General features: G+C 43.0%; 1 protein-coding gene across 2 annotated transcripts in view; it reads left to right on the top strand.

The window, feature by feature from the left end:
• ABCA1 (ATP binding cassette subfamily A member 1) overlaps positions 1 to 14,137 on the top strand; it is a 92,903-nt gene that overhangs the window by 4,148 nt on the left and 74,618 nt on the right. For both annotated transcript variants that reach the window (XM_083815977.1, XM_083815976.1), the window contains exon 2: positions 11,207 to 11,361. In XM_083815977.1, the coding sequence (XP_083672103.1) occupies positions 11,296 to 11,361 (66 nt within the window). In that variant the 5' untranslated portion in view covers positions 11,207 to 11,295. The remainder of the gene's footprint in view (positions 1 to 11,206; positions 11,362 to 14,137) is intronic.

The raw sequence follows: 14,137 nt of genomic DNA, 5'->3' as shown, positions 1-14,137 counted from the left end.
AAGCCATGTGTAAGGTCTCAGGGCAACAGTGGTGGCGGACTAGGTGACAACAGCAGGCCCAGGATAACCTGGTTTCCAGCAACAGTGCCTGTCTTGTGATGACATGCTCCGTTTCCCCTTAACTGATTTTATTGTCACTATAAATATGAGATCACAAAACCTTATATTCTGCAAGGTAAAAGCAAAAGTGTATTTTTGCTCAGCTGCAGCACTGTAATGCATCTGTTTTTAAAGACTGTTGGCTGTGTTGCTTGTGTCAGCAACCAAGTTGTAAAGCCCATGTTTTCAGACATAGCTTGTGCTTTTGCAAGTGAGTTCTTGTGCCTTCAAAAGAAACGAGCAGAAATTATCAAACGCGTGTTTTGTCTGAGATGTATTCATGGGGGATACGTTTATATTCTTAGGATGTGTTGATGTCTTTTTCTCCTCTTACCCATGTTGTGATTATGCTCCCATAACAGGAATTTTGTTGTGGCTGCTGGTTTAAGCAGAGTTAGGACCAAATTTGAATGTATTAAAAAGTGAAACAAAACAAAACCAAAAACCTCCCCTCACTCAAACAATGAAATGGCAGCAACCTTTTGTATGTGCAGAAGCATATACATTTCTTTCTAGTAGCAGCAGTGGAGCCCAAGTTCAAAATCTAGTCCTTTCTTAAAGCATTTTCTGTTTATGAAACTAAATTAATCTTGCATTTCATTCTTTATGCTATCACTGGACAATGTGCTTTTTATCAAAATTACTTGTTTTAAAGTATTCTTGATGTTTTTTACCCTATTAAATGAGAGTAGCAATTCTTACCACCTTGTTTATCAGCTTTAACAAACCAATATTGAAATATTCATCCTAAAGAAAGCCGTATCTTTTCTTCCCAGTTGCATTCACATATAAATCCAGACATAATTGCAGTCAATTGGATTGTCTGTGGGAGTATGCTTTGACTCCAGTGGAAATTTCTCAGCATCATTAAGAATATCCTAAGCTCAACAAAAAATGTATGGCTTGGATCCCATTTCCATTAGCGACTTGCCAAACTATTTTGTTTACATTTCTTTTACGAGCTCACTCTCTCCCTTTCAGCATTTAATGTCACTTCTGCACCTACCTGAAGTTTCTTGAATTGTTAGTCCTTTGCTTCAAATTGAATAGACCACAGCTCTTCACTGCTGGATTTAGTCCCTTGGAATTGTGCGAGTAAACTAATGGATCTTTGTCCCAAATCTTGCTTGAAGAGGTGTAACTTAGGATATGAACAAATTCGGTCATCCTTGTCTCTGTTACATCAGTATGTGCATTATATTAAAATAAACATACTTTTGTGTATTTTACATGCCTGCTAACTGTCTTGTTGAACCTAAGGATTGGAGCTTTAGCTGCAGGAGTGTGAGTTGTACAGCTGGAGCTACAGAACATAAATGTGCGGAACGACTTGTTTCTGTGAACCAGGCAAAAAGGGGAAGCTTTGCACACAACTTTCTGGCAGCACTCCCGGCAAGGTGCCCAGTGCCACACCTGCTGCAAAAGGCATGCTGCCTCCATTCTTATCATCTATGCCAATTATTTTTTATTCCTCTATGAATAACCTTAGAGATAAGTGGTTATTGAAAGCCGTATCAGTTGCAAAGATAGAGCAGAAATTCATTCCTCTTCATAGCTGACGCTCATTACTTTCGAAAGCATTTGGACACATTTATTATCTCTAGTGAATTACTAGTTTCTACGTACATGTTGTTGGGTGGCTCGTGATGTGGGAGCTGAAGTCGTGTTGTGGGACAGTTTGTTGTAGGGTTTCAAGGGTCAAACAGTTCAAACTGACATCTGTTGCAAAATACTGCCTTTGCCACCTGTTTTTTTGTGTTTTTTTTTGACTATGTCATTTCCTTGCATTGTGCTAGAGGCTTTTTCTTGGCTGATTCTTTTCTGCATAGTTCAGAGAATTTTTTTTTTTGTTTCTTCTGCTGTAACTTATACCTGTGTGACAGATATCAGTGCAGTTGTGTAGGTACCAGGCTTCACAGACAGCTTATTCCTTGCGCCAGTGAATCCCAAAGACACCTCTGGGATGTTTCCCACAGTATGAGCCACGTTGCATTCTGCTTTGTTACCGGACTTATGCTGGTTCATGACATGCTGCTCCCAGATGGCAAAGGTCAAGAAGAAAAGAACTGTAAAGTTTATTCGGATGTTACAGGGCAGACAAACATCTCAAACTGCAGTTTAATCTTGTGCTGGGCTGTTTGTAACCTTGTCTTCTCCCAAGATCAAGAGCAAGCTACAGAAACAAGACTTTGAAGACATCGCCTTCCAAAAAAAGTCCTTATGAAGGTGATGGCAACGCTGCAAGGTGTGGTGACTTTGCTCAAGAGAAGATACAAATACCCCAGTGGTGCTCCAGCCATTCCAGGGTAGGAATGTGGAGCACTTATCCAGTGTACACTTTTAAGACAGATCTCTAGCTGCTTTGTATGGATGAAGTGATTCAGTGAGCAGGGAGTGGTGCTGAAGAGGTTTTCTTGCCTAAGACCCCTTGAGCTCACAGATTTCTGTTCCAAAAAGTTGAGAAGGCTGATGACTTTCTTGGGGGGTGCCTTGTCTTTCCTCTCACCCTGAAGGTGTCTGTGATGCAGAAAACGGTACCTTTTGCAATGTGAAATGCTTCCTCCTTTTTCCCATTTGAGGAGATAACGTCCTTAAACAGGATGCGTCATCAGCTGGAAAAAGTGACTGAGGCTGTGTTACACAGCTTTTTGCAGACTGTGTACTGACAATGCTATAGTTGCTCAGAGATCAAAGCTTAATGGCATGAATTGAGCTCAAATGTCGCAATTATTATTTTAGCAGGATGTTCAATTATTTCTAGATCCCACTACAGAGAGGAGCTCATTCTTTGAGAGCCAAAGAAAAAAAAATCAGCTAATATGGACTATGGATTTTTGGACATTGGCCGTGATAAAGCAAATCGTTTTTTTGTTTGTTTTCACCAGAGAATGGACTATATTTCGGCCTCTTTCTTTTTTTTGTATGGGGAGAGTTCGGATGTCCAGTGTAATAGGAAAGTTAAAATATTTCATGTGTTTCACAATGTTCCAGTGGAAGTTTTTTTGGTAAAACAGACAACTGTGTTTGAGTGTTATACTTGACACTTAAGCAATTGCTCTTGCTGAACTGTGTGACACAATCTCTTGCACGTGCCTTTCTCTGGGCCAGTCCAGCTGTGGCACGTGCAAGCCTGACTTCTTCCATTGCATTGGAAACACTTGTTTTCACCAGTGAGCCTCCTGAATGTGCTAGCAGTAAGGAGAACCAGTCGTTGTGGTCATTCTGGTAGGAGAACATTGCTCCTATGTGACCTGGGACAGGTTTTCAAAGGAACTGGGTATGCTCTGTCACAAGGGAGGCTTCTAAACACCAGCCCTGTCTAAAAACATGGCTTCATATAAATGCCTAAGGAGGCACTACAACATTTGGAAAATCTAGTCCAATTTATATTATGGAATACTTTGTAAGCTAGTGCTCAGGTCTTTCTCAGACTATCTCTTATGGTTTATTTCTCCTTGGTAGGCATGGACCCACCTGTGCCCTAAAAATACTTCTTGGGACTTCAGCTTTGCCAGAAAGAGGAAGCAAGACCATCTGAAGAGTTCATGGCCAGCAGTTTCTGTGCTTGTAATATTCATTTTGGTCTCAGGCTTTCATAATGATCTCTGCTCAGCGATTCATAGCTGGTCTTTTCGAGCTACTCAGCACTTAATATGCTGGCTTTGGAAAAATCCAACTGTTTATTCCTAGTGTCAAGGCTAGGTACCTTTTAGAAGTCCCTTTCAATTTTGCCTAAATATTTGGGGTGCTGGATTTCTGCCCCTAACATCACACTGTATTTGTTACAGTTCCTGCCAGAGCAAGGTCTAGGGTTCCTATCCTCCTGTAATTCATACTGTGACAGGCAGAACCCAGTACCAGTCTCTTTTACAGGACTAATTGTTTTAATAGCAGCAGTTAAAGCAGGTTGAGAGTAGCTATTTTCTTGTCCTGCTGTTTTTAAAAGGAGCAGTTCTTTTCTACCAGCTGTCTTTTGTCTTCGGTGAGGTTCAGCCCTCTTAAACAAAGGGTAGTCGTTTACTTGGTCTTTTGTAGCTGTGTGTATGCTGCTGTAAGGACCCTGTGGATAAGTGAAATGCAGTGTCTTGGTTTTGTTTGGACACTGGTCGGATTCCATGAGAATGTTTAGTCAGCCTACTGATACCTTGACACTATTCTTAGAGGGTTTTAGGAAACTCGACATGCTCCTCAGGGGGAAATGAGTCAAACTGGTTGTGGATTATTACCATGAAGCTAGATCTTAAAGTGCTTCAGTCATATGCATCATTGTTATTCAGATGGCAGACAGATGGCCAAGTTGAAAACAATGTTCTAGTTGCTTACAGGGTTAGTAAGTGCTGGAGAACAAGGCCAGCACCTGTTTATTGGCAAAAATAAAGCCAGGTAGTCAGTATGTGTAAAGTGATGTAAACTAGTGGAGGATCTTGCCAAGAATCACCACCCAAATGTTGTTTGTGGTCCTAATTAAGTCCTTGCCTGCTGACCCAGAAGCTCTCCAATCACATTGTTAACAATAAGCAGTCAGATTAAACCCTGCAATGTGATCTGGGTCATTTTGAGAAGGAAAGCACTTCTCATTGAATGAATTTTTTGATGGAATAGGAAATTTTGTCCAATATTCCTCTGGCAAATGGGAAAGAAATGGAAGTCCTCTGTGGGGATGTTACGAAAGACTTGCTTTTTAGTGTCTGTGTGGCTCCACTGATAATGATCCTGTGTCCCAGAGAGCAGGCTGCAGGTTCAAAGCTCATACCTCCTCTGCTGACCCTGCATTGCTCGTTATTGCTACAGAGTTTAACAGTGCTTAAACTGGGAGACAGACGTGTGGCATCTGGTAGTTGTATTCTCATCTCTGCTTATGCTTTGGTTGTGGCCCAGGGTGAGTTGCTGGAACTGACCATGCTGCTAACATTTTTGAAGGCATCTTTTTGTAACGTAGTTCAGGCTGTTTGAGTTAAAGGGTGACTTTAAAAGAGCAATGGTGTTATTCCTAGAAGAGTGTTATTGTTTGGGTGCAGTTTCCCTTCTTGCCTATGTGTTTTTTAACTCATAATCTTGAGTTTTTTGACTTCATAGTCAAGAGTTAATGAGTTTTTTTGACTTCTTGAAGGTTTTAGAGATGTGAATGTCAGATTTGCTCCTATTAGTCTTGCAAACTTTGCATGGGTTGCTTTGGTTTTAGAATGGACATTTACTCCTGATTCTTCATGCACTGTCTGTTTCTGCTGTGGAGATTATCTCCAGTTAGATCCCTAACAGTGGGATAAGTAATTGCTTGCATTTGTCCTCAGCTGCTCTTTGTTGAGCCTAATCTCAACAGCATTGTAACTAATGCTGCTTTTCCAATTCCTTTAGTCTTGTTGAAGTTGTGTAGAGGCAAAATGCTTATCCCTTTCTGGAAATCATGGAAGTTATGGTGAAGGGGTACTTAATACTTGTGTCTTGAGAGTTGCTTATTGCCTCGCACTTTCACAGGTTGTATGAGGTGGATGTGGTTGTGTAAGTCTCTTGGCTGTAGCTACTGTGCTGGAAGAAACCACAAGCTTAGGTCTAGATGTCCTGCAGAGAAATGGCCAGGATGTTAGACCCTGATCTGGGAGTCGTGGACTTCGTTCTAGTCTCTTGACTTAATCTGCACCTCTACTCCCCAAATGAACAGAAGGGCTACTAGTTCTCTGATGGCTTGTCCTGTTTAAATCAAAATGTCAATTCTTGAGGCATGCACTTCTCTCTTGCCATCGTTGTTCATGGCCGTCATGGGGACCTGCTCACACTTAGTGGCATATGGAGTACTGGGGGACTTTGCTCTTGGGTCTGGGCTTTGCAGGGTTGACGTGGCTCATGATACTGTTTACTCCACGAAATGCAGCTTGACCTACCTAAAGGAAATGAAATGTTAAGTCATTTCTCGGCATTCCCCAAAATGACTGTTTCAGCTCAAAACTGCCGTTTTTTCTTCCCTTGCCCCATTTCTTTCAAAGAGCGGCTGTTTGATTTGATAGATACTTATAAAAAAGCTAATGGTGTTAAGCAGATGTACAGCTTTTAATCTGAGATGGACTGTGTAATGTACTAGACCATGTTTGCTCATAGTAGAGGAACAGTACTGGCTGTAGTAGTACAGCAGCTAATATTTTCTTTTCTCTCAGAGGGCATCAGCTCTAGATATTAGATTGATATTCTCCCTGGCTGGTTGGTCTGTGGAGTGCTGCCAATGATGGTAGCTTTTATGATGTGGAGATCTGACCAAGAGGGTGGGACAGAAGCCACTGACTGCTTTCATGGAGGCCTCTGAACCTTCATCAACTGGTAAAAAAGCTTTTAGCTCTGCTGACCAGGGCTGGGTTTAAGTCGTTGCTGAAGGCTTGAAGGTAGCCTGCTGCTGGAATCCTGAAATGTTCCAGTCTCATAAGGTTTGATAAGTTTGCTTTGTTCACTGTCTAAATAGTGATTTCTTCTCTAGGGAAAAGGTTTTTTCGCCCCCAAAAGAAAGCAAACAGCTGCATTGTTTGCAGAAAGCTGCTTTTGAAGGCTGTTTTATGTTTATTTAGTACAGACACCAGGCATGGGGGTAGGGAATTGGTTCTCTGCCACTTGAGTTTTTTTCCCCTCTTAAAATCTACAGCTGAAAAATACATAGCTTTGTGTTTAAGACTGATTGGACCTGGAAACTCTTGGCATACCAGCTAATGGACTTTTCAACAGCCATTCTACTTCCAAAGAGTGGGGTAGCACCGATCTAGAAAGAAAGGGTTGGTCAAAGTGTGTATTTTGTTGTCAGCATTTTCAGAGCTTGCCCCATAGTGTAATTATTTCTTAGGAGTAATTTTCTGAATTGCACACTGAGATGGAATTGCAGCCTTGCAGGTCTGGAACCTCTGCAGGGTTTCTGCAGTGGGGAGAAGTGCTATATACAAAGGCAGCCCCTGGGACAAGTGTGTGGACCCTCATGCTTTAATTGTGCAGGTAGCTGTTGTGGCTGCTTGGTCTGAGCTGGTAGAGAGGGTCCCGACCCAGTATAAGCAGGAACCCCGGACTGGATCAGAAGGTACACGCAGGCTGATCTGCCCTGCCTCTGTCTCTGATGCCCACAGATTTCTGTGGGTTGAACAGCTGTTTTGTAATTGGAAGGGTAAGCTTCTCTCGGGGAAGAGACTATGCAGAAGACTATCAAAAGATGGGGGGAATATCTAGATGCCTTTGCTTCATCCCTCCTGTGTGTTTTTTTTTTGTCATGAATTGCAAAAATTTGGAATGCTTAGTAAGTAGCATGTTAAGTGTATGCAAGTCTGAGTGGCACATTGGTAAGGCATTCGAGGAGGTCTGTATACTGGATACCCAGAATTTATTTGCTGGTTAAATGTAGGGTGAACCTTTGATCCTTTTGCCTGGCTGTATGGTTATCTGAATGCTCATTGCTCTATCTGTGTTGCATAGGGCATATGGTGGGATTTGGGACGTTACTCCAAACACCATTTGCTTGTTTCAGTTATCAGACAGCCCTTTCTGATGGTATCTGTTTATTTGTAGTAAGGTGGTGGATAGAGTTTGCACCTGAGGTACCAGACAGCTGCCAGGTGTATCCCAAAGCTATAGGCAATTTGAGCCTCCCTTGGTGTGCTCCATGTTGTCTAAGCTATGCAGTGGTGTTGCATGTGTTGGTGAAGAGGTGGAGAAATGCTGAAGCAGAGCTAGACAAAAACAGATTGCTGGGTGATTAAGAGAAGTAAGCCTATTTATTGCCCTTAGGCTTAAAACTGCTGTGTATGGATACCTACCTCTGCTGGAAAACTTGCAGTGTTCACACAATGAGAAGATTGAATGTGCAAGGTGTACGTCTACAGCCAAGACCTCTACACAACCAGGTCGTGCTTCTTGTTACAGTTGGGGAAATTGTTCCTGCTGTCACGGAGCAGAGGTTTACAGAAGCAAGAGATTGCATTTTAAAAGGATAGGCCCAGTCTTGGCAGTCTTAAATCCCTGCTGTTCTAGACAGAAATGGTGTTGCTTTTTTAGAGGGTTCTGGGTAAGTGTCAGGAGTGATCACTGATGCATACAGTTGACTCACAAAGTTTTCCTTAGGTGCGACACAAAAGGGAAACTGGCTGGTGTTTGTGCATTTGGCACTGCAGTACTAAATGGCAAGTTGGGTTTCCCAGCTGTGTTGAACTTCCCAGGCTAGTCTGAAGTGGAAATACAGGTGGACTTCAGCTCCTTGAGCTGGGAGTGTTGGGTCTGTCACAGTTTTCTGTGTTGCTGCTTTATAGTTCTTGCCTTCTGACAGCTAGAACATCTGAAAGAGAGGTAACCCATTTTCATCTGAGTTTCTTAGCTTGCAGAGCATTTTGATGCATTAGTAATTCAGGTGGACCTAGTTAACCTGTATCAGCAGTGAACCAAATATGTCAGCCTCTGTGGATCAAAATCAGAGACAGCTCTAGTCACCAACAAAACCTGGGTTGCCCACTCTGTGAGAGATATTGGGGCAAAAATATGTCTCTGAAGCTGTCATCTCAACATGGCTGGAAGAGGTACAAGTGGGGACACTTCAGCTTCAGGTTTTGTGCAGTTGACAGGTATCCAGTGTTAGGACCTGCCCCTTGGCTTAATGTGGAGACTTAGCTAGTAGTGTCAACATCTGGAACAAGTTTTCCAATCTTCCAGTACAGTTGTAACAAACCAATATATTTTTCCTAACTTGAAACTTGTATCCAGACTAACTAGCCTGATATGAAAGCCTTCGCATTTTCTCTGTTCCCCATAAAGTTTATCTAAACTCTGGAGAGCTGCAATCCAAGCAGGCATAGCAGAGTCTAGTTGCACAGGCTTCTGCTGATCAGCAGAGATGTGTGTTAAGTGAGCACATATATGCCCTTATCTCACTACAGAGTGCTAATGCAATGTGAACCCTCCAACCTCTATTAAGCAGTAGTTCTGTATTTTGAATCCTGGGGGCTGCCTGCAATTGCAAGGCAACAACATCTCGATTTTCACTGGCATGGACTAAACCAGATATACAGTGACTAACTCAAACATCCTCTGGATGGCTTCAAATTTTACTCTACCTTTATGCTGGTTATTAAAGACATTCTATGATTTCATGAACTGTGTGCATTTCCATTCAGAATGACAGGTCTCTCTGGCTTTCCTCAGGATCCTTCCTGCTCTCTTGATCCTTCCTGTGGCACTTACACTTGTGAGGTTTTGTAGTTGTTGGAAAACACTGGGAAGTAGTTTGTTGCAGAGTGTAGATAGGATGGTACAGTGGGATTTTTTTAATGCTTTGTATGTGCTATTAGGTGTTGTAGTGCCTCGCTCTGAGCATGTCTGGGAATTCACTACCTACCAGCCAGATGTGCACGCATCTGCAACGTGTTAGTGTCTGGGTGCTCTGAATAGAGGAAATCACAGTGCTGGGGGAGGAAGGCTGTCCTGCCAGATCCACTGGGCATCTACCTGTGAAGAGGAGCATCTGTGGGCACAGGTCATTTCAGTGAGTTATAGCAGTGGTTAACGAACCCATGCTGGCTGTACACTCATCTGCCTGGGTACTGACATGAGGTTCAATTTGTAGGTTTTTGTAGGCGTCTGTTATCATTCTTGCTTCCCTAAACTGGCATAAAGAAGCACTGTTGTCCTGTTGTGATTCTACAGTGTAATTGTCTGTAGCACTAGCATGACTTTGTTTCATTAGCCATGATAGGGAAACTTTTTTGTAGCACAGACCTATACTGTAAAACAACTTTTTAATCTGCAAGTCATTGTAATAATGGATTTAGTTGTGGGCAAGTCTTAAAGGCTGCAGATATTCATTAACTCAAAGCTCACATCCTGAACTACCATTTCTAATCCAGTCTTGGTCCAGTACAGGACTAGTCAGAGCATTCCTTGAAGTCTTATCTTCCTAGTACATTTAAAGATTTTCAAAATGTTTTCAATGCAGTTTGCAATCAAGCATGCAACTCTGAATCATAAGGCTCGGATACTGCTATGTGGGATGTTAGAATCAAAAGCATGTGTGTTCCCACTCTAACAGATGTTAGAGGGGATGGTTATCTCGTAGTGTGTTTGGATCAGTTGCTAGTTGTCCTGTTAACACTAAGTCTGTCAACAGAGTGTATTCAGGAACATAAATCAGAGTTAATTTGATGTGGATTTAGCCAAATTCCTGCATGGACACTTATTTGGAATGAAAATGCTCTTACTCTGAAGTGGCTTAAACTCAGAAGTAAATTAAGCTATGCTAAATTAATTCTTAAAAAAAAAAAAAAGTTTAATGACATTCAATCTGCTATAAGCTATAAGCTCACCTTTCCATCTGAGCCTTCCTGGAAGTCTCTGTGTACCCAAGCCTATATCATGTAATTATTAAAAGCCACCAAAGAAACAAATGTGTTTTTTAAATCCTTTATACTTTCTCATAGTCTTACAAGGTGCATAACGAATGCACAGTATTCACAACAGATGTGGAGGCCAGGTGGCTGCAAGACCTGACACTGACTCAACAGCGATTTTCCATTCACTTTATCTAAATGTAAATGGTGGTAGGGTCATTCTTAAGTCTCTTCATTTCAAGGAGATGAATGTTTCTCCCTCGCCTGTTAATTGCATAGCATTTTGTCCTACAAGCTGTGGTGCTGATTGGACTTCCAAACAAAGGGATTCCTGATTTGGTGTTACATTTTTCACCATTATAAAAATAACTATGGAAAGACGCTTAAGGGAAAAAAAAAAAAAACAACAGTTGTCAGAATTGTATGGTTCAACCTCATTCAGAGAGTCTCTAAATCAGCTTTCAAAGCCTATGGTTTCTTCCCCCTTCAGGGCTGTTTTTGCTTTCATTTTTTTTGGAGGGGGAAGGAAGCAGGGAAATTGCTTTCTTGCAGGTGTTTCATTCTTCTGTATCTTGGAGCTCTGAAGTAATAGGCAGTGATTCTAAATCTGAGTTTACTTGGGCCCACGAGGCTCGGGTGGAGTGCACGGGGTAAGAAGGAAGAGACAGGGAATGCACCGGGGTGCTGCAAGGTTATGTGGGTTTGCAGGGCACAGTCTCTGCCTTTCTGTGTCTTGTTGTGTTTCCTGTATTAACACAGGTTTTCCCTTTCAGCTCTTGTTTTCTAGTTAATGCCCAGCCACAACCTCCTTGCTGTGTACTGCTGCTGCTGCACAAGAGGAGCAAGGCGTTGCTGAAGAGCGATGGCTTTTTGGACGCAGCTGGGATTGCTGCTATGGAAGAACTTCACCTATAGGAGAAGACAGACTGTAAGTATTAGCCAGAGGGTTTTTTGGTCTTAAGTTGTAGCCTTTAGCTTACTTGTAACGCAACACAGAGAAAAATTCCTGTATCTATGTGTCTCAAATCTTAGTGGATTCTGGAAGAACAACTGGTCTTCCTTTGCAGAGGGCTGATTCAAATCCCAAAAGTGTGGGTGCACGCAACTGTGGGGGCTTGGAGGTCCTGAATCCCAGCAGGAGAATATGGAGACTGAAACACTCATCAGATCAGACAGAGAGGGTGCATGTCTGCTGCGTGCAGCAGGGAGGGACGTAAACATCCCCTGGGGTCTAAAAGCTTTTGACTTCTGTAAGCTGCAGCAACAGCAGAGAAATTCAGCCACTTCCCAACACCAGCAATGTTGGGACCTCTGTTAGAGGCAGTAGCGGGCATTTTCAATCTGTAATCAAGGAGAGAAACGCAAACGTTCTGTGTACCTTTCCGACAGGTGTTGTAGTTTACGTGGCTGACAAGATACGTGTTCTGAGATTCTTGTGGAGAGGAATCCAGGCAACTGATGCTTTTCTACCAAGGCATGTTCTGGTCAGTTTCAGTGCTGGCCCCACCATCTGTTAGCAGTGTGGAATCATACCTGCTTGGGTAGACAGTATCATAGAGTCATTCAGGTTGGAAAAGACCTCTACAATCATCTAGTCCAACCTTTAACCTAGCACTAAAGTCCACCACTAAACCATGCTACTAAATCTACTTGTATGCAAGAGGAGTTTCTCTTTGTGGCGACAGGGGCACAAGAGCGTGAATTCAGCATATTCTTCTCAAGGCTTTTTGTCTTAACATCAATGAGACCTCACAGCATGCTGTAACTCCTGCAGACAGCTAAAAGCCACAGAAAGCATGTTGTTTCTCCTCCAGGAATTTTGGAGGTAGCTGTGTTGGACTGGGGCATGTTCTGTAGAACAGGGCTGTGCTGAGGAACTGTCCCATTAGGACTGACCTTGAGGAGGTATGAGTAGGGTATGCAAAGGGAACACGAGTTACCGAGGTGGTGAGTGGAAAGTGGTCTCTCTGATAAGCTTTCTGAACCCTGCAAATGTCAGGGTGTTTGCCAGCTGGCTGGGGCTGGGTCGTTTTAGAAACTCAGAGTCACACGGGAGAGACAGACAGCTATCATTTTCACTAGGGGAGACAGAAACAGTTTATGAGGTCTTTGCTCAAATGTCTGGGTCTTGTCATAGGACTGGTGTCCAGTGAATTCAGAGCTGAATTTATCCTATTCTTACAGTGCTTAAATAAAATCAGACAAAGGGGACTCCTGCCAGATTAGACTTTTCCTGTAAGCTCCACGGTTGCAGTGCTATCAAGGTGGCAGGAATTTCCGTGCAAGTTGCATGTTTTTGTACTTACCCAAGAGCCTTGATCATCCATGACAAGACAGCCCAGCTGATAAGCTGTGGGCTGTGCCAGCCCTAAGGAATGACATTGCCTGCTCTCTGGAAGTACGTATGGGTCAGCATCCTAACCTTCTGAACTGCCTCATAATTTAGAAAAATGTTGCAATGGAGCTGGGGAAAGTAGTCTCAGTAGTAGCTGCAGCTCCTAAAAGAGCAGGCTGTTCTCAACTACCACCAAAGTAACCTAGGCTCTCAGAACTGAAAATAGTCTCTTCCTCCCTTGCTACTAGAAATCTTACTCCCGTTCTCTCCCAGAATGGCTTTATGAGCCTGGGGGAACTGTAGGAGATTGTATCCTCTGGAGCAATGCTTAAACTGGTTCAACTAGGAGGAGACTTCAGAGGAGCTGAGTTTTATGCTGAGAATGATGGCTGTTTTGGCTGGACTTTCTGAAATTAATGCATTGGGTCTGAAGGTTACTTGAAGATGTCTGAGTCTAGCATGGCATGTCCTATCAAGTAACTGTAGGCTAGAGTGCCAGGCAGCACAAGTTCATACAGGTCTTTTGGCAATGCCACAAAAACGCAGAAGATGTCTGCATGTTGGTGGAAAAAGACTTTCCTGCTTGTAATTTTGTCGCAATCTTGGATCTGTTCAGCTATTTCTTGGTACCTTTCACCAGCTTCTGTATCAATTTCCCATTGCGTAGCCCAAAGACTACTGCTTTATAGTCTATTCCATACCAATATTATTAGTCAATACCCAGTGAAATCCCCAGTCATTCCTTCCTCACACATTCTGCATATATCTCCATGGTTTTGCTCATTAATGGTTTCAGTTCAGGCTTTAACTGCAGATATTGAGGGGAAGGCCACTTGAAAAAATGGAAAGGAAATGGCAGAACCTCTTTTCTCACCATGGTGCTGTCACGTCTGCACAGTCATTCATCTGTTTGCTCTACTGTTAGAAGACTGCTGTCCTTCACCTACGTTTGCTGGCAGTGGTGCTCAACTGTTTGTACCTGCTGAAGATGTAGCCCAGAAATATTTTTTTTTCCTGCAAGAAGCGTGGGCTAGCCTTTTCTTCCCACTGAACTCTCTCCTCTGGTGCTGTGAGTTTGGGCTGCATTGCGAAAGCTGGGTTCAAAGCTCAGCCTGACGTGTGCAATTCAAGCGTTACTTTGTACTGGATAACTTCCAACAGCATTGGAGTGGGGGGAAGGAGCGCACAGGGGGAGAGCAGGGGGAAAAAAAAAATCATGTTCAGGGGTCACTGTTGTGTAAAAGCGCTATCTCTCCCTGCAGTCTTGCAAATCAGGAGTCGTCTCAAACTGGCATGGAGAGACTGGTCAGCACTAGAAGCTCCCCCCATGGAAACTGGACCATGAAGATGGGGAGGGTGGTTGACAGTG

Source organism: Anser anser, assembly GCF_964211835.1.
Source record: "Anser anser genome assembly, chromosome: Z".
NCBI classification, from domain to species: Eukaryota; Metazoa; Chordata; class Aves; order Anseriformes; family Anatidae; genus Anser; species Anser anser.
The sequence above is the reverse complement of the archived record's forward strand: the minus strand, read 5'-3'. Positions and strand labels throughout refer to the sequence as shown.